At 40.8% G+C, this 27,457-nt stretch overlaps 1 protein-coding gene across 1 annotated transcript; it reads right to left on the bottom strand.

Moving 5' to 3' along the window:
- Positions 1–375: 375 nt before the first annotated feature.
- Positions 376–19,442, bottom strand: LOC115059775 (heparan sulfate glucosamine 3-O-sulfotransferase 6). The gene is made up of 2 exons (XM_029527461.1): positions 18,633–19,442; positions 376–1,931 (listed from the first exon to the last, which is right to left on the bottom strand). The coding sequence occupies exons 1-2, from the start codon at positions 19,157–19,159 to the stop codon at positions 1,313–1,315; spliced, it is 1,146 nt and encodes a 381-aa protein (XP_029383321.1). The 5' UTR covers positions 19,160–19,442; the 3' UTR covers positions 376–1,312.
- Between the last annotated feature and the right edge of the window lie 8,015 nt (positions 19,443–27,457).

Genomic DNA, 27,457 nt, shown 5'->3' with positions numbered 1-27,457 from the left:
ACTGGCAATCCTCTGATAAAGTATTCACATATGACTGATATCAGTCATCAAAGAGTATAATTTATGCTGTTTGTGAGTTTAACACACAATTTCAAAACACGGTAAGGGTCAGAGAGCCACAGAATGTCAACTGTGAGCATTTTAAATAAACCCACAAAATGAGTCAATAGTAAGTAATTAGATTTTGTTTTCTAATCATAGTATCTGGGATGTCTCTTCCAGGGAAAAAAAAAAAAATCATCTGCCCTGCAGATGTATTTTGGACTCCATGCATCAGCAATATCAGTTTGTTTGGATTAAAAAGAAGAAGAACTGAGAGCTTCTTGGAAATTTACAGTAGAGCGAAAAAAGAAACGAGTGCAAAGCACATGTTTTAGAATAAAGGTTTTACTTAGAATTTCCGGCAGAATTTCAAATACAAAAGTGTCAGAGTAAACATTTTAACAATAGGTTGTTATCTTATAAATTAGGCTTTTAGAAATATACAGATGCATGTATGTACTGTACCGTATGGGGAGATGAATTTGAGTTGAGGGAAGTAGGCAACAATCACAGATAATGGCATGGTCTATTGGCAACATAAATAACAGCAAGTTTACAGCACACTGTGGACTGTTTCACACACCAGTATCAGGCATCGTCTTCTGTTCTCCGATATATTTATTTCATAGTCCTGAAGAAGGGGTTGCTTTGAAAGAAGCGGGGGGGGGGGAAAGGGTACGCTTTATGAAGGTGAAGTCAACAATGGGGATGAGCTTTCAGTGATTCTGAATGATTGCGTTATGGCTCAACAACACACATTTCCATTTGTTTTGATTGTACCGTTGTGCATAGGTTACACTTCTTTGCTCCTGTCTGTGTTGTTTGGTTTACTGTAGCTTTGCCCTGCTGTCAGGGCTTGTTAACCCCCCCCCAACCCCCAGCCGTTTTAGTCAGCCACTCCCTTTTCTGAGTATTTTAGACAGCGATGAGAGCTTAGCAGGCTTCAGCAGTCGCAGTGCCAAGTGTTAAGAAGTTGCAGTTTTTAAGCAAATAAGCAGAAATGCTTCAATGCGGTTTGTGTCCGTCATACCACCCGGCATGAGCCACAACCAGTGCTTCTCATCAGCTTTTCTTCTGAACTGAGGCTCTCACAGTCTTTCTTATTCTGGCTGCTGTAAACCTAAAGAAAGGCAGATTTTGTATTCATATCTCAGGAAATCTATATTGAGCATAATAAAAGCTTTGGTAACACACAAATTCTTCACAATATCTCCGTCTGGCCTTGGATGCTGGCGACCAAAAGCTTTTTGGAGCATCGGTAAGTAGCCGTTCAGTCCCAGCCAAAATTGTGGCCAGTCATTTGGTAGAACTTGAGATTGAAGGGCCTATAGAAGTCTCTGAGCCTCAGCAAGACGTCAGAGGGGATCTGGGGATGGGGCCTGCCCTTTGACTTCCCCAGGCAGCGCGGCCTGCTGCTCCCCTCTGGCTTCTTCAAGCAGGGGAAACCTTTGGTCTGGTTAAAGTAGAAGTGCTTGTCTGTCACCACACGTTTGAGCCCTAGAAAGTCCTGGACTCGGCCCATTTCACCAGCTGGGTCCGTGACAAGGCGTTCGCCGCTCACAAAAAGGAAGCGCGAAAGCGGGAAGAAGCGCAGCCAGTTCTCGAGGTGCTTGGCGTAGATACCAATGCGCACGGCGCTCCAAGACGTGTCGATGAGTCCTGTGGTGGCATTGCGAAATGCCAGGTTCTGGAAGGATGGGAGACCAGGAGATTTGGACAGAGTCTGGGTGTAATCAGACACAGCCCGGGTCACAGGGTCACGCACCACTACGATGAGCTTTGTGAGGCGGCTCATGGAGAAAACTCGGCGAGGGGCTTCTTTGGTGATGAAGTAACTTGGGGTCTTCTCCATGGTGATCTGACCCTCCAGGGTACGAGGCATCATGTTCCTAGATAAGAAGAGAGAAAGACAGAGAAAGGAGGCCATGAATAAAACTCAACTCTAAACATTCCAGGATATTATACTTGAAAGAGCACCAGCACGATAGCCATAAAACAACATGTACCCCTCAGAAAAAATAATTACATTTTCTTGATACTCCCATAATTCTCAGTACATTCTTTGATGATACCTCTTTGCCTCAGAGGTTTTTTGATTTTGCTTTATAATTAGTGGGCTAAATCTGTGATTAGGGGAGATAAACATGACATTAGCGGCTGGCATTGATGGAGTGACCATGTCAGCTCAGACTGGGAGAGTCTGTGAGTGGCTACTGTAGGAAAACCACCAGGCTATATTAACCTCACAAAAGTAATTTCCTCTCATCCGCTGCCTCCTCCTAAACTGGCTCATAACTGGCTGAACTCTCCCCCTCTCTCCTTTTGTTCGGCTCCGCGTTCCTCGATGCTGAGAGATCATCCCGCAGGACTGAAGTAATAGCCACATTACTGTCACACTTCTGGTATTTGCAGTCTTACAGCGGGGGGGTTGGAAAAGTTGCTGCTGCTATCTGTTCGCTGTAATTTCTACAAACTACTACAAAGTAATCCTCGTCTCACAATAGAAACCATGCCAGGCAATTTACATGAAAATGTAACGTATGTCTTACTTAAATAAGTGACTTTTTTGCAGTCTGTTTACCTTCTGCCCTGTATCAGCTGGTTTTGGGCCTTCATCACGTACAGTACTGTGTGTGAGCACAAAGACAGACAGTATGTATACTCATCCTAGCTTTTACTGTGAAAATATTCATATTCATATTCATATGAAATGGCAAATGAAACAGGGTACACTGAGAATATGTCAATCAGATTCAAGTCACTCCCAAACTGCAGCTCCTAAAAAGGTTAGGAGCTCCGTCATATCGCATGCTGTGAGATCAGAGATGTGCACCGTTGTCTCAGGGAAAGCCTGACTTTGTGCTTTACTATGCAGAGTAAGGTTTGAGCAAAACGTTGCTAGAAAAAAAAAAATAAATAAATAAATAAAAGGAATTTCTAGTTGCTAAAAACTTGGCACTGCCTGTTTGTGCTAAACCACTTTAGAAGAGCAAGAGTCAGTGGTGGAAAGTCCAACCGATGGTGTAACCTTTTCATATTTCACACAGCATTTGGATGATTGATTCTCTACCTTGATTGCTCAGTCAGTCAGCCAGAAATATTCCCATTTATACGGCATAAAAGTGGCAGTGGGTTACTGAAAAGTCCTCAGCACTTAAAAGTAAATAATGAACTTACTGTTAACCGCAATAAGAGCACGAGGCTTCCACCCTCACAGTGAAGTTGTGTTGGCGCACACACACAAAATCAGGTAAATACCTGTAAATGTAGGCTTGCCCATGTTAATGGGATAATGGCAGGCTAGGAGCAGCTCCCTCACTGGCCCCGCCACAAATGAACAGACCAGCTGGAATAGCCATTGTGTATTGTAACTAATTGTCAAATAGAAATTCCACTACACTTTTTTTTTTTTAAATCACATTTTTAGTACGTGCTACTAAATGCAGTTCATCAACTATATCTGTGTCTTGGATTTGATTTAGTCTTATAAAAAGAGGCTGAAAATAACCAGTAAATAGTAATAGCTACTTGTTGAACAATAGAAAATAGCTGTTAAGACCGTTAAAGAATAATTCTGGTTTATTAGAATGTTTTTTTTTTAAGTTTGGCCATAATTTTTACTGGTAATAAAACCATTGCACCCTCAAAGTTTATAGGTCCTTACAAAGTTTCAGGTCTTTTAGGTTTTTACAGCAGACATTTTGACTTCATTTTGCAGGAAAGGCACAGGTGTTAATAATAACATTAACAATGTCTCTGTGAACGGGAGTGAGTTGTGCCAGCCAGCCAACATATACAGTGGAACTGATGCAGTTCATACAACTTGGCAATCACAAAATGTCTTAAATACACCTGACTTTTTTATACTGTCACGTCTGAATGTCTTTTGCATGTGAAAAAGGAGCATTGCTGACATCTGAAAAAGCAAGAGTAAAAAGGAAGTCAGTCAGAAAATGGGACAGCCAGACACCTTTTAAACAAATCCACCATTTATCTGAGTTTGAACTCTGAATAAAGTCATTTAGATAATTTCGGAAGATTTACAGCTTGCCATTTTTTTTTTTTTTTTTTTTTTTGTCTGAATCTGACTTGTTGACCTGCAATGACAGTCAATTACTGCGATAACAAGCGGATGGGCAGTTATCATAACTGAGCGAGATATTGCCCAAAATTGGCCATTATTGTAATAAACTAGAATTATACTTTCAGTTATTGAATATCTGGCTGCAATAGTCTTATTGGTAATGCCTAGAGAAACAACCGGCAGGAACTCCATAACATGGCATGCCATGTGTTCTCGTTCAATCCCGGTTATTGCCTTTGGCCCTCTGATTGTTATTGTCATCAGTGGTTGCGATATTCTAGGCACACTTTGGCTTTCAGACAACTGGGCTCCCCTTTTCCTCTTGATCTTCACCTCTACTTATATTACTCAGAGGTTGAGAAAACGTTGTAGTGCCTCAGAAAATTCAACAAACCCTAACTGAAGCCAGTGTTTGACTGAGAATCTGGACAACGTGCCAGAGCAGATTGTATATAAAACAAGGGAAATGGGAGAGAAAGAAAAACCTATTTGTCTCGTGTCGTTTATTTCATTCAAATGCTACTGTAACGCTGAAATGGAATCTAATAATGTCTGCTGTGAAAAATATCCTGCCAGCTTTCCTCTCTTCAAAAAAAATAAAAAATAAAAAATAAATAAATGAAAGAGAAGCAGGAATGCCAGTGTTGCAACTGTGAAAGATCCCTCTGCTAATTTCCATGCTTCCCCCTCGCTCTTGAGCAGGCATGTGGTGGTGATTGGGTCAGAGTCTTCGTGGTTGGTCTGTAAGTGAAGGGCTTATGGGGCTCTGAGCTCTGGTGTGCGGTGATGGAGCCGAACTCCATTCCTCTCTCTTTCTGATCCAACGCACACACTTCGCTCCAAGTCCAGCATGTCTCCTGGCACGGAGCTATGAGGGTAACACCAAGTACACAACTTATGGTATTCATAAAAAACCTCTAAGTTGTATTACACGGTTGGGGCATAACAAAACTGAGAAAAATACAGCAAATACCAAAAGAGAGAAAAGTTTAGAAAAACAATTTCGTTTCTATGGCTCATCGCTGCATTGGAATGGATTTCAATGAGGATCTTAGGCCAAAGTGTAAGCTACAACCTAACCCTTTGAAGCCAAGTTTCTGAGCCTGTCACCACATGATGTAAGTGGCAATATATTTTTTTATGAATCTGGATCCCAGAAAGAAAGAAGCTAAATTTCTCATTTGGATCCAAGGAACATTTAACAACTCTTAGAGGAAATTCCACCCTTGGATACTGTTACTCCCATGTGCCATCAATCTGTGATTCTGTAGTAATTACATGTTTTGCATATACTTTTCTTTAGTGTGCTTCTTCTACCTTTGTTTCCCACATTTTCCACAATGACTCTCAACGACCCTTGAAAGAAGACATCTGAGCAATGAAGTGAATCTTAGTGTAGAAAAAAGCTGCGTCCTTTATATGAGCATATTTCTGACTGCAACGTGCTTGGGCCCATAATATTAATGTCAGGGGAGTCTCTGTCTCTTGATGTATGTCTCCTGGTCTGACTCTTTAAGGTTAGTGGCTTTAGAAATCATGTCTCCGCTGTAAAGGGACCAGAACTGGAATCTGAAGGTTACTGTTGAGTATCAAAAATGGCTGCGGTCTCTCTGAATAAATCGGTGTAATCTTCTTCAATTTTTTTTTTTTTTTTTAAACCTAAAAGCATGTGAGAGTAATATGAACCAAAATAATCAGGGTACACGAAAACAGAAGATACTTTCAGCATTGTGGTTGTAACGTCCAATGGTGAAGACCGGCTCTGAAAGCAAAAACTGAGGGGGCGGTGTGTTTGCGTTGTTGGGTGTTCTTTGAGTGTGTCTATAGAACTAAATGGGTGTTTAATTTCATCCAATTAGTCCAGTGGAGGCCATAGTGTCCCATGTGAGGGTGCTGCCATTGACATTGTGTTTACATTTTGGACCGCAGGCCTGTAATCACAGAGCAGCCTGGCTACAGAAAGAAAGCTCAGGAGGAGGCCACACAGTGGCAACGTCACAACCTGAGAAAAAAAACAATCCTCCATTTAACCCAGATCTGCTTTTCAGAGACATCTAATCTCTTTTACGCTCGTAAAGATGAAAACGCGGCGTTTGTTCTTTTTATCTGAAAAGAGGCTGACGTTTGTGACGCCGCCAGCCCTCCAGCCTCTGTATGGTTTCCAAAAGAAAGCGTAGGCAAACCTAGTGACCTGATGTTTGTTTTCATCACACCTTTACTGTTTTCATCTCTGCCAGGAATGCAGTTTGGTTTCAAAGTGCGCAGATGTGCTTTTATCTGTGCGTCCAAATTGTGTCCAGCAACTCCAGACACACACCAATCTGTGTCGGTGCGGGTGGGCTGAGCTGTATTAGGGCCTGTATGAAGCAGGCTAATAGACTTCTGTCGACTAGAATATAAGGACTCAAAATTGACCTGCATATAATTACCTCGGTGAGGCTCTCAGGAAAAAAACACAATAGGAGCGAAGGAGCCATGTTTGTCTTCTGCAGCCACATGACATAACTGTGGATATAGTAGACAAACATTTGAATAGCATTTTACATGTCTGACCTACAATCCAAGCTGAGGTAAATATATGTTTGGTCAGACCTGAGTTAATACCAGACTCTTGTTGACATTTGAACTAAAAAAAATAAATACGGCATAACAAACATAATTTCCAATTTCCATAAAAAACACAATGCAGAAATTGCTACAATAAAACTAAACCTGCTAAAAAGCCAAGCCAAGCCTCACTCTTGGTTACTTCTTGCCACAGAGAGACGCGTATATATTGAGTTTAAATTAGCTCATGGTGAGATAGCCACAGTTAGCTTCAGCAAAAGGTATATTTAGCATCATTTTGCACAACTAACAACTAAAAACATAAAATTTGACAGATTGGGCGTTCAAATATACTACCACACAGTAACTCCAAACATAATAGAGGAAAGAATAATTTAATTTTAGGTCTAGTGCAGCAGACCAGCTCTAATTGTTCTTCTCATGCCAAATGAATTTGATATGGTTAAAGTTTTTTTTTTTTTTTTTTACTTACTGATTTTACACACAGTTTTAAATAATGACTCTTGTAATGTGATGATCTTGGAACAGAGTGGTGTAAGTGGCATGGATTGATTACATGCTGATGAAACTGCACAAAAACAGTTTCAATCAGTGACGGCGTCCAAGTGTTTGTCCCACGGCAAATAAAAGTTGGGATATCTTGACCTCAGCTTGAACTTAGATTTGGCTGCGCTGCAACAGTGAGGCCAAACATGAAAAAAAAAAAAAAAAAAAAAAAAAAAGTGCATCAACTGATTGAGTGACTCAAGTACAGCTCAGTTACAAACGGCTCCTCTCCCTCTTGCTCAACATGTCTCAGGTTTAGCTATTCCTTTCGCTATCAGGGTACATTGAATGAAAAGTATTTATTTCTATTCTAGAAAAATCTCTCTTTCAAGTCTCTCAGCTATGCGGAAGGGCAAACTGAACTGCTTGAGCACCTTTTCCGCAACTTTTCAATCTCATGTAAATTGTAGATTTAATGATTACACCAATTTCAGTAGAAATATTAGTGACGGATCATTTTGAACAATGAACCAGAAAGTATAAACGAACAAAGCTTATCACCTGAAGCAAACTAGTTCACAATAAGAAAAATGCCAATACATTAGGATTGCACATCATACATGACAAGTGAGAGGAATCTCACTTTCCTCGATGACTCTCCAGAGGCAGAGTATGTCTGAAGAATAGCCCGATTATTTCTGGTTAAATGATCTTAAAGGCATAAAACATTTACTCTTCTCTAACTTTGTGCGGCTGATTGTTGCCTGAATAAAGGAGATCACTTAAGTGCTTCTCAAATGCGATTGTGTGTATATTTCAAAATAAAATGCACACCTGCAGGTAGTGTAAACAAAGTGGCTATTATCGCCTTTCCAGTGGGAAGCACACATATCAGCCATTTTCATTTCGGTTTGTACACCACCCGTGTTTCTCTGTCTCTGCCTTCAGCTACAACAAACACACACACGAATGCACAGTGTACGCATGCTCACACAACAACGGTCTGAACATGCCTTCCACAGGATGAATCCACATCTGGGAGCAGTTTGTGTGTGTGTGTGTGGTGGAGATGAGGGAGGTGTTTCTGAGTTAGGAAGTTTCCTTCTTGTGTCAGGGTTCAGAGCTTTTCAAAGCTGTGATCCGCACCGGCTCTGCTGGGCCAGACTCCCGGACCCTCTAAATCCGCACCAGCCCGTCTTTCACGGAAATGTGCTCTTCCACCCTGAAGGTCACAGGCAGATGGTTGTGATTCAGAGGGTGAGACCACCTGGGATCACGGGGGATCGTGTAATGCAACATGTCATCATGTGCTGCTTTCTTTCTCTCACATGCTGCGTTTCCCCCTCTTTTCCTTCCTCTATTCCTCAGTTTCCCTCACGCTGCTCCATATCTCTTACATCTTCAAAGCCACCGCTCGGCCTCTACTGTATCCTTTAAAGTGAGACTGCTATGAACGTATTTGACACGTGTGAAGGAATTTGAAAACACACCGACCACTACAGAGGGGCACATGAAGACACATACAGACTGTCTGTGTGTTCACAGATCTGTAAAAGCTGCTGTGTGGAGGCAGAGGCTTGTTATTACTGATGCCAAATACAGGGCAGAGCAGCTTCTGTGGGCTGATTACAAGTCAGCAGGGACTGTAAGCAACTCAATAAAAGGGGAGGTAAAGTAGTGCTTCTCTTTGTGTCTGTTGGAGGTGAGCCATTGCATCACTTGGACGATGTTTCTGGCCTGGTACCTTTTTTGTTATATATATACGAATATATATATATATAAATAACAGACAACCCCTTGGTTATTTATTTATTCGTTTATTTTAGTTATTGAAATTTCAGGGTATCCTGTCGCAAAAATTTGAAAGTAAAGTAATTCATGACTAGTCACTGGTTTCACAGATTTCTCCTGTAAAGAACAAGAAGAACTTGGTGGAAACCATCAGTGCATGTAAGTTTCAAGAGGGGAAAAAAAAAAAAAAAGAAGCAAATATACACTGTTATACACACGTTGGGGCTATTTATTACTCAGCAGGCCTTTACACAATATCTACATTACATAAATCCATGCTGCTCCCACTTCATGTCGCTGAATCTTACTTCAGCATGTGTGTGGCGAGCGATTACATACTCCGAAGGTTACCGTCTGGCAGACGCACCCGAGTGGTGAGGAGTATTTTTACCGAGGAGGTTTGCATCACTGGGGTAGGTCGGTAGGAAAGAGCTGAAAAATGTGTCTAGCTGAGGGGAAAAACAGAGGCGTAACGGTTAATAGAGACATCACAGGGCCCTGAGAGCGATGAGTGAGTGAGAAGTAGTCAGTCAGAGTTTCCTCTGTGAAACCAGGGCAGTCCTAATGACAGAGGAAACTACTGTGCGTTTGAAGTGTCTGCCTTAGCGAACCGTTGATGACAATAATTTATCTTAAAGCAGTGGCTTTAGACATTTTGGTAAATATCCTTATTCACTTTCTCAGTGTGAAAAAAACAAAAAAAAAACAAAAAAAAAACAAAACAGTAATGATAATAAGCACCACGGCTGAAGATGTCAACAAAACCTAAATGAACGGAGCGGAGTGTAGCCTCTCAGAGATGACAAGACAAATGAAGAGGAAGTGAACAACAGGAAGAGCGGATGCAGTGATTACGCCTTTCTGATAGTGTAACCGCCTCTAATGACAGAACATGGGAATAAAGCAAATCCTGGTGTGTGTTTCTGAATGTATCAGTATGTGTCCATATGGGCAAATGTAAGTAAATGTGAGTGTGTGTGTGTGTGTCTGTGTGCTGCCACAGATTGCTTCCACCCTTCCTGACTTATCAAATGGGAAAATCTCCAGTGAGTTCCTGCTGGGACCGCAGTGGCCTACTTGTGTGGCTTTATCTCCAGGCTGCCAGGGGCCATGGGGGTTCACGAGGGGCCCCACCCTGCCTTCAGTCGACCCCCGGAACATAAGCTGGACACACAGATGGATCAGTGATGTCATGATGTCTTCGTCAGTTGCATAACTGATAAAGCTGTCAGTAAAATGACAGCTGGGAATGCATTTTAGTTGACTGGTTAATTTAAATGGTCTCCTCTTTATTGTGGTACCAGCACATTACAAGTGAAATGACTTGTTGATTATTTATTAGCACACTGACAGAAGATCAATTGTTCAAATATTTTAATTAATAATTCAATAAAATTAACTGGGATCAATTTTTTTTTAATTCTTGTTATTCTCTGTTTTTCTCACTTCTCTCTCTTTTACACTGAAGATCTTTGATTTTTGAAGTGAGACAAAACAATAGATTTTAAAATGTCACCTAATGTGTGTAGTGAGTCAGCCTATAATGGACATCACAATATTTAAAAATATCTGATCATTTTTCATATATTAGAGATACATTAGAATATGTGGAAGCTCTTTATGAATCTTAGTAGGACACACTATAATAATAATTGCATTTTAAATTCAGGCCATGTACATTTATTTTCCAAAGAAAGTATGGAAATTGATTTAAAAATGATAAAAATTTAAATTCTAGCATAGATTGTGTGGTGTATAAGTGGGAAAACACACTTTCCATGATCCCAAGACAAAACTAAACAGCTGTTTCTTATCTTTGAACCTGCAGTTAAAACAGATCTAATCTGGCCTTTCGTCGAGTTAAAAATTAAACATGAGACAACCTGTACATACTGTAATGTTTACCCTCTTCTCTGACTCTGCACAGAGGGCAGAGGAAACAACCACGTTTTCCCTAATTAAACAGCTTCTCTAAATGAGACACACACACACACACACACCTTAGAAACACTGTAATTGACTCAATATGGACTTTTGCTCATCTGGCGACTCCCCAGATCCTGACCAATAAGAACTCCCGATATTGTCCGATCCTGAAAAACCCACTTCCGAGCAGCTTGGCTGCCACTCCTTGTGGTTTGTGTAGCTCATTGTTAGCAGCGGCTTAGGCTGAAATATGAAAATCACAGCTGGCAGAGGCGCAGCTTTTACAACTGGAAACAGTCCGCTCAGTGGTTTGCTATTAGTGCCATCTATCAGGCACGGCAGAGAGGACTCACTGTTTGGCTACATTCTCACACACACACACATCAATATATAAAGGGCACAGCAGAGTTTGGATGGACATGAAGCGGGAGCTGGTGTCGATTTCCAGATGTCTTCCCATTGCCCCGTCTTATTTGATGTTTTACTCGTCCTTAAATTCAGCTCCAGCTCTCCGTGCCAAAGTTTCAGGCGTAATTAATCTCATTTCCGCTTGAAACCAGAACATACATCAGGCACAATTAACCAATTCATCTAAGTTACTTAAGTCAAACTGATGAGAGTTTTCTAGGGGAATTTCATGAGCTGACAAAGAAAGGCATGTGGGTTCTCAGGGTGGCAGCAGGTTCTCACGATACCCCTCCACCACCTCCACCTGCCTTCACCCAGGCGGGCAGTCAGGCATTAACCAGAGATGGACACACAGACTGACGGTCAATAATTAGCTGCCTCTTTAGACAGAGTTCAACCAGTGATGACATCCTGTTCTGTCACACAGCTGCTGCTACAAATGTTAGTGAAATAAACAGCGAAGTGATTTCACGTTTTATCGTTTAGTACATTTATTGATGTAAAACAAGTAGAACAAAGCCTGATTCAAACCCCGAGCTTCAAGAGAGGAAAATGTTGAATCCATTATGAAATAAAGATGAAACAAGAAACTGATTACTAAGTAAATCAGTCCTCTGAAGATTTTATTAATGTTTTTGTACTTCTTTGTCTTCAGACAAAGCACAGAAAATAAGCATGTGAAATAAAGAACATTTTGGGGCGGCTAAGTTTAGATTTTTTTTTTAGATTTTTTTTTTTTTAGTAGACATTTTATAGACCAAACTTAGACCAGTCTTATAAAATTCAGAATTTACATTGAGCAAAAATGTTTAAAATAATCCTCAGTTGCACGCCTTAAACATGGGAGTCTAACAGGATTGATGCTTTTTTGTGGTGGTCTCAAGTGGCTAATGAGGAACTGCAGTTTTTGGCACCTCAATGTTAAATATTTATCTTAATATTTCAGCCAGGGAACATGCAACTTAATACACTGCATTGATGTGTATGCCGAAGTTTGCATTGCAGCTTGTCGAAGTGGCGCCACTATTTCAAAAGACAGGTTGCTATTTTTCAAGTGCCATGAAGAGAGCCCTGCCTAATGACAATTTAAGAGGGAACAAACCCCTTTTCCCAATGAGTAAGACATTTTTCTTCCCTTATACACAGCTTGTAGCTGTTTTCTTATCAGATGTGTTGTATTTAGACTCATCTAAAAGAACTAGCTGTGACACAAAGTAAAAAAGAGAGAAAAAGAAAGCAGTTGTGCAGAATTAGAAGCATGCGATACAGAGAAAAGAAGGTGGAAGGACTAGAAAGAGGTCGATTATGCTGTGGTGCATTAAACATGGAGGCTCGTCAACTCATGGATCACTCACTGCCTATCTGCTCTGTCTGTTTGACAGGGAAGCCAAGTTTTCATGGGCTTGCGGTTGGAGAAAAGAAACAGCATGTCTTGAGTCTTTTACTTGACAGTTTGAAATTAAAAGCTAGAGAAGTGAAATTAAAAAGAAGTCACAGTGATGACACAAAGTCTCTTTCTGCACTCTGGTAGCTGTGATTGAAGTTCACCGGAGTTTCTCCGGTGATCCTCTCATCGCGACTCTGATTCCATTATTTCTGACTGGATGAGACATGGCATGCTGGGAAGGGAAAGGTCATCCAATGACAAGCTGTCAAAATATAAATAACAGGCCTGTTTTTTTCCACTGGGTAAAAATCTATATCCACCAGCAATTTATTAAGTCATGTTTGATTACAGCATAAAGGTTTTCCAAGATTAATTTACGTGTTGTGTGGATTCTAACACGTATGCTGTCACACGTAAATAGAAGTTCAGGTCTTGTTATGGTTATTGGTTCTGACAGACATGCCGGATAGTGTTGCTGATGTTCCTGGACATAACCGAGTATTTTTTCCTTCCTGCACTTCTGTGGGCTCAAATATTTGCAAAGCATTGGACCCTGTCTCATGCACAAAGCGTCCTTTCTTCCAGCAGGATCTATATGTTTCCTATTTTTCCAAATTCTTCCCTGAAAACCTGTCTTTGCCCCAAAACCCCTGTGTTCCGCTCAAGAATTTGAGCGGAGAGGAATTCATCCCCTGTGATTGGTAGAAAAGTCCAACAGGAAATAAAACCTGGACATTCCTGTTGAGGTAGAGCATCCATCGCTCGGCCAAATTGTACAACAAGCTTCTTCAAAAGGAGGAAGCTATGAGAAAAAGAAATGAGTCAATAAAGGAAAAGATTTACAGACAGAGAGAAGAAATATTGACTCTAAGGAGAGAAAAGGAGAAAGAGGCTCTTACAAGGGCGAGGACTCATCCAGTGGCTTCACATTACACAGTTTGAGTGACCTGAACAAGCCAATAAATCTACTCCAGCAACACTCTGACTGTGGGGTATAAATGTCAGCAGAGGAAGGAGTAACAGCACCTTGTCAACAAGATTGAATATTCAGAAGTTAATTCATTTCTGCTACAACAGCGTGATAAAAGCAGAGCGGGAGGGAGATCAATAGAAAGAACCTATTTTGGCTGATCGATATTGGGAAATGACATTTATATCTGCAGGATATTTATGTCACGAAAAGGCTGAGAGATGCTGTGAACAGTGGGACTGGGTGGAGCTCAGGTAGAGCAGGAGTCGTGCGAATGAACCTCATTTCACACACACACAAACACACACATGCTCGCACTCACTTGCACACCATGGCTGTCTAAACCTTCATTCTCCACCACGAAACCACACAATCGTTTCCAGTTGATGGCGAAGCCAAGGCTTTTCCACATATAAGCATTTTTTCTCAAACAATTTGCCAAATGCTTCCTTTAAGGATGTCCTTGTGTTTTACTTGGTTACCAGCTGAAGGCAGAGGCCAAGACGCTCTTTGTGAGCTCAAAGACACAGACAGCACTTTGAAACGAAGAGTTCTGTCAGAGAAGAGATGTTTAAGTGATACTTTCCAGGCCAGTTTCAGATGATTTTGTTGGCTTTGCATGCTACAGTTCTGTTTCAAATTGATATATGTGAATCACAGGGTACTTAACATGTAATTACACTCAATGAGTAATATTTTTATATAGCAGCATCTGATAGGTGGAAGTATGGAATGGGGAGGAAAGAAAGAGGGACAAGGAGGAAGGAACAAGGAAGTCTGGTGTTTATATTATTTTTCAGCCGCTGAGGACTCATTGAATCAGTTAATCAAGACTTAAAAAACGCTGTGCCAAACTAATATCTCCATATATTTAGGAAAATGTAACAGGTGACGGGATTTGCCGGTGCTAAAAGAAAGCAAATTGCTCAGAAGATCTGAACGACCCCCACAGCCCTGTCAAATGACCTCGAGTAACCCCCTCATCAATGCAATCCAGCATGTCCAAACAGGTTTGTTTCAATTTCCCTTTTAAACTGGATGGTATTTTCATTCAATTAATTATAAAAATCATGATAGTTTTAGCCCCAAATATTGTTTATGTATCTGCCAAGTTTAGCTGACAATTTCATTATTAATATTTATTTAGGCTAATATTACTTAGGGTTAGCTATCCAGTTTGGCCAATTTACGTTAAGCAAACTGACTATTATTACTGGCTATTATTCCTTTATATTACTTTCACATACCTGTATGCTGTAATGTTGAATGTGTAGTGTGTTTAAAGTGTTAATATATTCTTAGGGTTTGATTCATTCATCTGCTAGGAACAATTAACAATGTGCCACATGCAACACACAGTCTTCAGGTGTTACATCTAATACATATTTTCCAATAAAAAATTTGACCTTTTTTCCAAATCTCTTGAGCTCATCTACAATCGACTCATGTAGCCTACCCCTGGCAACTGGAGAAGTACCCCCTGGAGTGCTATAGGGCTGGAGGTTACTCATATGTCACCCATTTACATGTTTCTCGTGTAAAAATGTTTAAAAAGTTCCAAAATCTCTTATTTCTTGTCTGTAAGCCAGTGAACTACACGGCCCCAGGGTGCAATAAGCCTACCCTGTAGCACACAAGGTTGTGGTGTGGGAGGAACTGTAATCATCATCATGGACCGGTGCTACGGAGTGAGGGGGTGGCTGGGTGGAGGTGTTGAGTAATGCTTCATAAGGCCTTGTTTAACTGTGACTGGGAGACTAATCCCTCTCGCCCTGTCTGCATGTCCCTGAGCTGTCCATGTTAATGCTTGTCCTATCATTACACCGGTCCAATTCACACAGTGTTGACATGAGCTGTCAGCGGATTAGGACAGCGCAAAAACACACATTTCATTATGGCTTCAAAAGAGAAAAGAGGAGAAAGAGGGAAAAAAGAAAGGTGAGTGTGTCTGTGTTGAAAGAATACAAGGTAAGGTCAGGTTCCTGTCCCCAGAAAGCAGTGAAAGGAAGATATAAAGGTCACCGGTCTTCTCACCTTTAACCCTGACTGCAGTGTTATGCTTTGTGATCATAGCAGCTAAACATACTACAGCTTGTTGCTTCAATTTCTCAAGGTTTTTTTTTTTTTTTAAATTTCCTCAAGGATGCACATTTAAAAACAGAGGGGATAACTATAAATTATGAAACTGAACTTCCTTTAAAAAAAAAAAAAAAAAAAAAAAAAACATAACCCGACAAGAATAAGATTCTCTTATGTGCAAAGATAATTTGTCATCCTATTTAAAGTATTTATTGGTTGCCAGTCAGCTTTTGTTGCATCAAAATTGCTTAACATTATGCAATAAAGGCCATTAGTTCATATGCTGAAAATGTCTAAAAGTGTCACAAATCCAATGGCTTCTGGCATCAGGAGGATTCAAAATCATTTGAATTATCTCTGTAGCTCAACTGTTCAGCCCTTCCAGAACTAGAGGAAAAAATATAAAGGCTGACGGAAACTACTAGCGAGGATGGGTGTATCATTTTAGGAGGCTAAGGCAGAGACAGTTAACAACCGGTTGTAGTTCAGAGTATCCTACGGTCAGATGCATTGGAGGATGTTCTGCTGATATTTAGATCTCATGATCTTTTCTCACCTTATGAAAACTCATAAACCATAAACCAGAGAGACATTTAGGAGACAACAGTGACCTCAGTTAACCTCTTGAGCTCATAAATTTCTGTAAATATCCCCTAATGAACACCACAAACTGAAAGACCTTTTAAGCTGAAATGATTAATAAATTAAAAACAGCAAATTTTAACAAATGAAAAAAATAGTACTTTGGATTATTTAGTGATTACTTAAAAGCAGAAATGCTGAAAGTCGTGTAGTTTAAGCTGTTGATCGGCTAAAACCACAGATTTGAACATCTTGCATTTCAAGAAAAATAAAGAAATATTCTGCACTTCAATCGAAATTAATTGAAAATAATATGATTGCTACTTGATCCCTTATGGGAATTCTATAGTTCATTCTTCAGTTTTACATCTGTGATCACAAACAGCCGTTTCAAAGCCTCTCCAAACATTTCAGTTGAACTGTCTGCGGTCCACACAAACCACAACTCATCACGTATGCATCAAACATTCTGAAGTATGCAGCAGCAAAGCCTCGACCTCTTTCCTTTCTTAGAAAACGTTCGAGGTAATATAGAAGAGAAACGACACGCACACACACGCTTTGATCTGATGCCACTCAGTGCTGTTCCACCTGAGCCTCACAATGAACCGTTCATTACCCGCTGGTATTGATCTCTCTGTCTCCTTCTCTCACCACGCTCTTCTGCCACACATCCACACTCTCCAGTCCCTTCTGCATGCCTCCTTATCAAATTGTCATTTGTTTCCCCAGCCCCTTTTTTCCTCCTCATTCCTCCTCACTCTCTATTTATTCAACTCTGAGTCTTATCACATGTGAAGGTGTCATATCCACCTAACTATGAAGCTTCCTCTAACCAGCTGCCTAAATTACTCTTTGATTGCATCCATTTCATATATTAGTTACATTGCTGTGCGTATCATATATGATAAATACATTTATGAGACCATCCCCTTGGCAAGATAAAAGAACAAGTTATTGGAAAAGGCAGCTGTTTGGGAAAAAATAAAGATGTAGATGTTACAGTTGACCGAGGAAAAAAGTTTATTTTGTTGTCTGAATTGGGTGTAATGCCCAGCCTAACAAATGTGATATAAACAAAAAGGCAAATATGCCTTTTTTTTTTTACATTTAATTAAAGGGCCAAATAAAGACTTCAGATAAAAAAAAATATATTTTCTGTCCATTATTTATTTCCCTGGTCAGGCATCATAGGTCTACGTACACTTGGATGTGTCTCTGTGCACCTGCAACTACCCTAAAGAACACTCTCGTATGTCTGAGCTTTACTGGAAGAACTTATACACAAGCAATTTGTCTTAGCTAATCCTCTTCCAATCACACGTCCACCGGACTAAAGGGTCATCTGCATCAGCACCGTCCACAAAAAACCCATCCTCCCTCTGTGTGGCAGTGATGAAGGCTCCCACGGGACCAACGCAGACACTTAGAGAAGCAGCGTATCAGCTCAATAAACAGCAATTTATTGGCAGGAGAGTGAATATGCTGCCATCGTTGGAAAGCTATCAGCAGAGCGTCATATTGGTGCTGAGAGATATTGAGAGAGGGGAAAGGAGAGGGACCACACCAACACTACACAATGTGTGAGGCTGCACAGAAACATACCTCTGCTGGCTTATTAGTGGAGAGTGTATTTGAATTGGATGTTCATCAGCTGCTAATATTTCATGATCTATTTCCCATAATAAGGAAACTAGAAAAAACATCATAATAGAATATACTCTTGCAAGGTAAACAATTTATTTGATATAACACTGGTCAAAATTAAGCAAGAAAAAAAAGTCCTGAATAAGAGATAGTATAGCACCAAAAATAGAATGAAAGGTTGCACCATAAAATGGAAATCTGGAACACAACAAAGATATTATTAGGGCTTTGTTTTACAAGGGCCCTTTGCCGTTTTGCCCTTATTTTACAGCTATGGCAAACATTAACTCTGAATTGATGCATTTTTTATGTATATATATATATATATATATATGAGAATATAACAGGTGTTTACTATCACTCATCTTTAAAATGAATTAACGCACTTAAAATCAATTGCTCAACTTGCATTTGTCAACCAAAAAAAAAAAAAAAAAAAAAGTTTCACATTTTGATAGCGCTTTAAAGAGCCAGACAGAAAGTTGGGCTATTTAACGTGAATTATTTTAAGTGACAGCTACAACTTCTGACTCCTGACCTCAACCTTGACCCTTCCACCTCATTACTTAATTTCCCCATTTTTGAGGAGCGGTGAATCCCCTCCATTTGGTTCATAAATGATTTTTCATTCATTTTTTGTTGGACTTAAAGAAGCTGCTTACCTGTACCACTCCAGCCCCTTGTCGTAGAAGCGGTCAAAGAAGTGCGGCTCGGCGCCCACGGCCCTCACGTCCGGATGGATGCGCAGGAATTCCAGCAGCGCTCGGGTGCCACCTTTCTTCACCCCGATGATGATGACTTGAGGAAACTTTTTGCTGCCGAAGTTGTTGGCTATAGAAATGTTGTTAGATGAAGTATCGCTGCTCGACAGGTCCGACAGCTGTTCCCGGACAAACGAGACCGGGGACGCGTTATACGCGCCGAGCTGATCCGGGGATTCTTCCTGTCCATCTTTTAGGATAATTTTATTTTGAAGGCTGGTGTGCTGGTCGTACACGGGCCTGGGTAAGGAGTCACAGTATCCGTTGAGGCAGTAGAAGAGGTAAGTGAAGAGAACGATCATGGTAAAGAAGACGGAGAGCTTGGACTGCACCCTCAGGTGTCCAAAGTTGAACGCAGCTCTCCATTTACTACATCCCATGAGTCGCAATCCTGAGCAGGAGGACACAAGGCAGGAAACATGGCACATCAATGGGACTCATACTACAGTCTTTTTTAAAAAGTGACACCGTGAACACAGTGAAACTGAGAGCGCTTTTAAAAACCACCGAGTCTGTGTTTGTGCCACAACGGCGAGTGGCGCAAAGCGTGCCCACTGCGCTTTAAAACGCTCCACATGTCCCTCATCTCACTCCTCCTGCTCCTCCTCTCCCGGAGAAGACCTGCAGATCTCTCCGACAACTCCAGCAGAGTCCCTGCGAGGCGGTGGCCCGACGTCCCGCTGCGCTCCGACGCTCCTGTGAGCTCCTGTGGATCCTGGGCGGCTCTGCGGGAAGCAAATACACCCAGCTTACCCCGTCCAGGCTGCCAAAAGCCACGCCCAGTTCGTCCGGGACACGCCCCCCTGCCATCCTCGACCTGCGCGACGCAGAAACAACAGAAAATGATTAACTGGCGCATAACGGCCTCTCCAAGCTGACAGAGAAGGACAAACTCATCTCTCATTATTTTGAAAGCAATTTTGCAGAAATGTAGTCGTTAGTTTAATTGTGTTTAATGCATCTGAGGAGAAGGAGAACGTTTGGGAGTTGTTTAAAAGGGGATATTAGTTTCTGATTGCAGACTGAGGATGCAATTCCCTTAATTTCCCCCGTCAAATCACCACATCCCCTGTATGACTCACTTCAAATTTGGAAACCTTATTATTGGCCTGAGCTCTAGGTTGCCTCTCTGTGGTCAGACTGGAGGTCACTGGGGGCCGGCTATGGTGGCCACCTGCTGTCTGCTGGTCCTCCTGACCCTGTGCCCCCTTGGAGCCAGCCATGACATATTTAACCTTTAGTTCCAGCCCAGTGGAGACAGACAGGTGTCATCGGCTCCCTGTGTGTGTGCGAGACAGTTGTAAACATGCAGTCATCCAGACCACCACTGGTTTCTCTAGTGATGCTTTTAAACATCAATAAACAACAATAAGTCGCTGGGAACATGTTTTCAGTAATAACAGGTGGATTGAACACTGTCCGTCTCTGAAAACGGTGGACTGTAGCGATACACTGCTGTGCCCAAACACTGCTCTGATCTATATCCACCAGTTAAAGAGGCTCAATGATTATCCTCACAGTGTACACCCAAGAGCTTGGTGTACTCAGTGGAAATAAGCCACAGTCCTTTTTGCTTCCTGTGCTTTCTACGCACAGTGCTTTGTGAAAACTGTGAGTACATCTAGTTTTCTTATTTTTCCAATTCTCAATTCACCTAACTAGATATGGACTGAAATATGTAGTGCTTCTGCACTTAGCCTTCTCTGTAGGCGCTGAGCCAACATTTGTCGTTGGAGGGCTGTTGACCCCCAACTCTAGATGGCAGTACAGCGGGAGGTCAACCGGTCAACCAACTGGTAGGACAATAAGTTGATTATCGAGTAGTATGACAAAATGATTTAGCAATTATTCAGAGATTGTTTTCAGAGGGATTATTTTAACTATTTGACACTGATGAATACAATTAGAGAACAATTAGACCAGGACAGATTCATCATAAAGGAAAGTGGCAGATGTAGCTACAGGTGAATTAGTTAGAAACCGTAATGGATATTGTTCTTGATGCACTACAAATGTCTAGAGGGTTAATCCTTGTAAAAAAAAAAATAAAAATCTTTCTTTCAAGTTTACCAGAAACACCAAACCTTATGCGACGTCAGACTCATGCTGTTACGAAATGGATTCTGCTGAATATTTGACATTATGTGTGTTAGAGTATAAATCACAGAATATTGGCACATGCATCTTATATGTTGAAAAATAAGTCAGGTGCTACATGGCAACACATCCATATGGATGATAAATCTGAAGGGGATGACAATATCTATCGACCTAAGCATCTTCCAACCTGGCAGTCTGTCAATTTCTCAGTCTCTAAACAGAGAAGGCATCATTTACCCTTCTGTACTCTCAAAGCACTCCTCCATATTGATCTGCTGTGATGTTGGAAAACAATCGGAGATGTGCCACTCTGTAGTCAAAGTGATCAATAATATGAGCTTGCGTTGTTTTGTTTAATGTGCCATCAGAGCTGCCTTCTCTTCAGGGTTTGGGTTTTTGAACACAGGTCAGATTCTAGTTTTGCATCGTCACTCACGTTTGACAGAAAATGTTCCAGTTAATCTTTTTAAAAATACAGCAGGGAATAGAAAAATCACATCTACACAATCTCTAAAATGTGTCACAGTAACATATCAGCCCAGCATACTGTACAGTATCTGTCTAATCCTAAATGACGGGAACTAAGCTCTGTTTACAGGGGAAATCTGAATTTAGATATTCTCACCCACACACACCCGTGTGTCTGAGTGACGTGCTTCACTGCGAATTCCAGCCCACCTGTGTAAAGGTGTGCAGCTGTGGGAAGGCGGACAGCTGTACGGCGCTCAGTGGTGACTGTTGTCCTTTGTAATCCAAAGAAAAGTCTGTGACAACTTGTGGCGGCGGCTGCTTCAAAGACGGGATCTGTTTTACGTGTTCCCTCCACTCCTCAGCCTCTCAGGATCACTCCCTATCACAGCCAGAACAGCTGTGTGTGGATACAAAACACTGAGTTTCACAAGAAAGAGTTGGCAATGTTCAATTATAGACCAATTACAGTAAAAGATAGATGCAATGGAAAATTCCCTCATAGCTACACAAAAAAGTGCATAATTATTATGTCAGCGATAACAACATAAATCAACTCTGTGAAAGTTTGCCAAATGCTTAAAGGGTTGTTGTAAAGCAAATATGTAGACAAATGGCCCTATTCAGATTTCACTAAAATTAATTATCATTACCTACTGATGATACCAGGTTAAGTAAAACAATAAGAATCTGCTAAACCTGTTTTTTTTTCTTACAAGTTTAACTTGATGTGAAATAATTCAAACTTTTTATTTATTTATTTTTTTTGGCTTGAACTGGTTACCAGTAACTGATGAGACAACAGATTTCCCCAAGAGGCATTTTAAACCAGTGTGCGATTTCCTGACTTTGTGTTATGCACCTCTTTCAGGTTTTCTCTTTTTGTGTTTCTCACAATAGCTAATCCCAACACTGTTTCAGGTCAAAGCGAATACACCAGACATCTCAAGTTGTCCAAAAGGGCGTTGCAGTCGCTGTCCCATGGGGGAAATACAGACCTTTGTCTCTGTGTTCTACTTGATCATTGATGATACAATATGTGACCATCTAACTGAAGAGCTGCTAACTCACCTGGATGGAATGACACACACACCCACACAAACATGCACGCAGGGCTTTCTTTGTTAAGTCATCTTTTATCCTCTTTGTTTTACGGTTGGTATTTCCTGGGGGAAATCCTCTTGTGCTTAGAAAGAAATTGTATTTTTACATGCCAAGCACAGCCATAGGTCATTTCAGGAGGAGTAGATGGCTAGGAAATGGATAGTTACCAGCACTAATGGTCATCATTTCTGAATACAGAGAAATGAGAGCTCTAACTCATGTGGCTTAGGTTCTGATTAAATTATCTTGACCACCACTCAGCCAACCGCTTTTAGGTAGCTCTTCAGAACATGTGGTTTTTAATTGAGAATGATGTTTCAAGTTATGAAATCAAAGACAACTACGTCTTGTCCACAATGTATATTTACTTTCCACTGGTTTTCTTGTTTTTGCAGGGGCTTAGATGGCTACATTAGCTTTTTTTTGTTTCCTTTTTCTTATTCAACTTACATTGCCTTGCTCAGTGGCTCCTCCAGTGAAATATGTCTCCATTGTTCCCAAACCAGCGAGTCAACAATAGGATTAAACTTTCATATTTCATTCATGATATATGGACAGATGGACAAGAACAGGCAACATTATTCTGACTTTGGTTATATTATTTATTTATTTTAATATAACTTAAAACAATGAAAATTTTCATTACTCATGAACAACTGTGGACAGCAGCACAAATATTAACTGGTATCATCAAGTCTCTAGCTCTACTGAATGCCAACTGGCCAACCCCAACCTGTTTAGTACAGATATAGTGACTCACTCTATCCTCCTGAAAGTAATCCTCTTTTTGCCTGTTATAATTATGATTTGTAAAATGAATAACTCCTGGATCTATAATTAGAACTGAATTTAAGTAAGAGATGCTCCCTTGAAAAGTCTACATTCACCTCCCTGGTTGTTTACTGTTAGATCCACTGAATGTTCTTCACAACTTTTTTTTTTTTTTTTGCCCAGACAGAGCTTTACAAACATTCAAATCTACCTAAAGATAATATAAAGTGAGAAAAATTATCCCCCTTGTTTATCAACTGGGGTCTATGTGCTAAATTATTTTTATTGATCTTTCATCTCAGTGACATGGTTGGCCAAAAGGATGAAATTCTGCTGCAGCGATCTTAAGCCTCACCTGAGACATACACTGATGTGGACACAACCCTCACTCCCAAAACAAAATGCGAGGGAAAAAATGTGGCAGGAAGCACTGCAGAAACAGTGCAGGAATTCTTTCTCAGTACCAAAGATGTCACACACACAAAAAAGAAAAAAAAAAAAACTCTGCACATTATCTTAAAGTGCTACACACAAACAAAACACAGATGTCAACCAATGGGAGAGCCCATACAGTCCCAGCATCTGTGCGCTGAGAGCCTGAGCTGTGTGAAAGCCAGCGGCAGGGCCATATTCTCAGCTGTAACTGCAGGGCAGAGCTCTGCGGTGAGCTGGGTAAATATAGGGCCAGGCAGCACTGTACATTATCACATGGGTGTGGCTACGAGCTTGGTGCTCGAAAAATGTTTTTAGTTGAGGAGTAAAGAAGGCATAGAAAGCGGCAGGCATGCCTGCACAGGATCACTGCCTCATTGTGTGACACAGGCAAATGTGAGGGTAATTATAAAAACAGTTTACCAGTTTAATGCCTGTCAGTACACAGGAAAAAAGGTGAGGAAAGCTGCTTCCATGTAAACCTAACCTTATGCATGCCCATCCTGTCATATTAAACCTTTTACTGTTGTGCATAGTTAAACGGTCACCATTGTCTCCAGCAAAACCTGTTTCTCTGTGCCAGTTGGTTATTTAAACGGAAGAACTATCCTTTGCCAGTTTTCCTCTGAATGCGTGTGTTAGCGCTGAGGAAAAAGGCCTCTTGGTTGGAAGAAGAACATGAGAGGGGTGGGGGGGCAAATGAACTTCAGATGGTCGCTGCTCAGTGGAAACATTCTGGTTTTCACACTAACAAATATGTTGACTCTCATTCAGTTATTATAAATGTATCCTCTGTGGAATAGGATTGGGGAAAATCCATAGTGATCTGTTGATCTGTGTTGACAGGATGCTGAGATGCTTCCAGCATTTTGGGCCCATTCACAAACGGTGTGGAGTTACAATACAGGAGGAGATAAGGCCTCAGCTGTGTCATGCAGTATTGAGATCCAGACAAAACAACACGCAAGGAAATCAGCTTATCTCATGACATCTGACATTTCAGTTATTACAAGATGAAGAGAGTAAAGTGCCTGAAGCAAAATGTTACATTCAGCTTTTTCAAAAGAATTTTTCATGCACTTTAAAACACATCAGAAAAATAAAAATATTGTCTGGACTAGCCTTCATACTGTTGACTACAGTTCTCTAATATAAAAGAAAAGTTTAAAGGTTTGTTTTCTGTGTTCAAATGCAGAGTAAAGATGTGTCCTGAAGTTAAAAGGTATGAAGTTCAAACTAAAACTCCAGCCAAGATATGGAAGTTGGTTAGTTAGCTGTGTTTTAGCACTTCATTCCTGCTTTGATTTGGCTAATAAACCTCACAACACCAATGCCATCTCAGGCTATGACTCTCAAACTCACCACAACCAGATTACCTGCCGCCCAATTCCACTGTAGCTGTCCATCTAAATATATCATGGGTAATAAAATTAGACAGAAATACGAGAATTTCTAGATTATAACTTTTTTCACACGCTTTGAACCCTGCGGCTGAAACAAAAATGCAGCTAATTTTTGGATTTTTACAATAACAAGCTTCATGCCGCCAACACATTTAGTGTCACATCAGACCAATGAAATAACCGAACAGGTCACAGTGGACCAATGAAATTGTTCGATTAAACGCACACACACTAAATTCTTCAGATCAGTCATTTATTTTGCGCTACATGCACACGAAGAAAAACACACAAAACAATGCACAAAGCAATGCATATGATGCAGCTTTCAAGTTAAAGTCTTGATCTTGTGAAAAGGCAAAATCTTTCTTCATAACATAATTATGGTAAATATAAGAAATAAGACTTCTTAATCCTAAGGCCCACCCAAATCACTGACCATTCAACACTCTTAATACAATCAAATCTGTCTTACTCTGGTTACCATATTTTCTGTATCTAAATGACAAATGTATCTGCTTATGGTGCAAAAATTCCAATTAAGCATCTGAAAAGTGTGCAATATATGAGCTGTCACTTAAAGTTTTCACATGAAGCTGGAAAAAAACAAGTTGGGTCACAAAATGGCCAAGAAGAAAGCACACAAGTGAAGTTACAGCACAAGTGAGGTCAGGTTCTTTCTCACAGCAGTAAGCAATCAGCCTCTTTGATACGTTATCTGACAGGTGTAACTCAAGGTAATAAGACCACCCTGTAAATGGTGCTGATTGGAGCTGCATGGCAGCCATGCCAGACTACTCACAGTTTATATAAAGCCATTTGATGTGTGTGACTGTGTGTTTTTACATGCAGCCAATCTTTCAGTGTCCTTCCATTTTCCTCTGCATCAAAATCTGAACATTTAGCCAAGACTCATGGCCTGCATGCTACGGCTACTGTGCGATTTACTGCTCTGTGTATAGAGGATTTCCAAAACCATATGATTCTATGATCTACAGTCATGATGTCATTCATGCAATAAAGACGGGCCTATAATCATTCTGGTCACTTCTCTCTGCTATGAAATTCCACAGAGGAGGATGATATATCAGAAACTGGACGCGGCAGTAAATATAGCGATGCACCACGTAGACCATCTGATAGGTACTTGCAGAACCCAAGGACAAAATAAAAATGACTAATAGTCTCTGACCTGGTGATTGTGTGCATGCAGGAGTTTGGAAAAAAGGACCTTTCAAACTTCGTACTTGATCATCATAGCTTGCAATCTTCTGTTTGGCTCTGACGATTAAAGTTGCAGAAATCGATGGATTGCAGCATGAGGGGTCTCAGGAAAACTTTGAAAACTTGTAAGATCTTGAGCAGTAGCAGTCTCACCACAGAATTATACCCCTATGAGCCTGGGCCTGACCTACTGAAACAGACAGGCAGCCTAAACAAACATGACTCCCCTAACCACTACCACCACACACACACGTATACTAACAACACTCACGCACACACTAATGTCAGCTCTGAGAGGATATCACCATTGCAGGTCTACAGCTACGGCCAGAGAAAAAGCTCCTGATTAAATAGTTTTGGAGCATGCCTCGCTCCGGCTCAGGGAGCTCAGCAGCTTTGAAGCCAATTGTTGACTTTCCCCTGTTATCTGCGCTCCCGACTGAAGATAACGCAGCGAGACAGCGTTCAGAGATGATGTTTACAAACAGTCAGTGGCACTGTCAGGAGGAATTCACGGTGATGCAGAAATGCTGCTCAGCAGACGGCAAATCAGATGGCGAGGACTGAGCAGAGGCAGCTTAGATATGCTTTTACCTGCTGCTGTCAGACATGCAATGAAGCACTTTGTCTAAACTTTGCATTAACTCATATCCATTCCTGTTGCCAACTGCTTGTCAACTAAAGGGACATTCCAAACATTTCCTGACGGTATGTAGATACTGCACTGCTTTGATTTGCTTTGCCCAGATTTTCACATATTTGTCCCTCGTCTGATAAGGAACCAGATGATAACAATTTTCTCCTTCACAGTTGATACACATTAGACTTATTTCACTATATAAAACCTGACACAACTGAGGTGAAAGGGGATTAATTTGTTTTGAGATTTAAAAATCCCAGCAGGATCGGATTTATCAAAAAAAACAAAAAAAAAAAAAACAAACCCACACTGCTTCACCATTTAGTTGTTTCAATACTGAACCCGCCACATTGATCAATTCCACTCACCTGCACCAAATTAGTTTAGAAGAAGAAATCTTAGAGATGTACAGCATAAAACATAGGGAAGTAAAACCAAAACAACCTGCATTGCCTGATTTTATAGGTCCTGGCCATTAAAGCCAATGGTAGAATTATTGTTGTAGCACTTTTAACATTAGTTTGTTTTTTTGTTTTTTTAGGGAAAACAGGACCCCAAAGACAAACAACTTGAAAACAACATAATTG

This window comes from Echeneis naucrates, chromosome 19 (genome assembly GCF_900963305.1).
Source record: "Echeneis naucrates chromosome 19, fEcheNa1.1, whole genome shotgun sequence".
NCBI classification, from domain to species: domain Eukaryota; kingdom Metazoa; phylum Chordata; class Actinopteri; order Carangiformes; family Echeneidae; genus Echeneis; species Echeneis naucrates.
Note: the sequence above shows the minus strand (reverse complement) of the source record. Positions and strands in the feature narration are given on the sequence as shown.

Bases quoted from the DNA above. Each gene is read 5' to 3' on its own strand.
- LOC115059775 (XM_029527461.1), bottom strand. From the start codon at position 19,159: ATGTGCCATGTTTCCTGCCTTGTGTCCTCCTGCTCAGGATTGCGACTC. The intron at 1,932-18,632 runs GTAAGCAGCTTC...CTTCTTATCTAG, and splicing joins AAGGGGCTGGAGTGGTACAG to GAACATGATGCCTCGTACCC.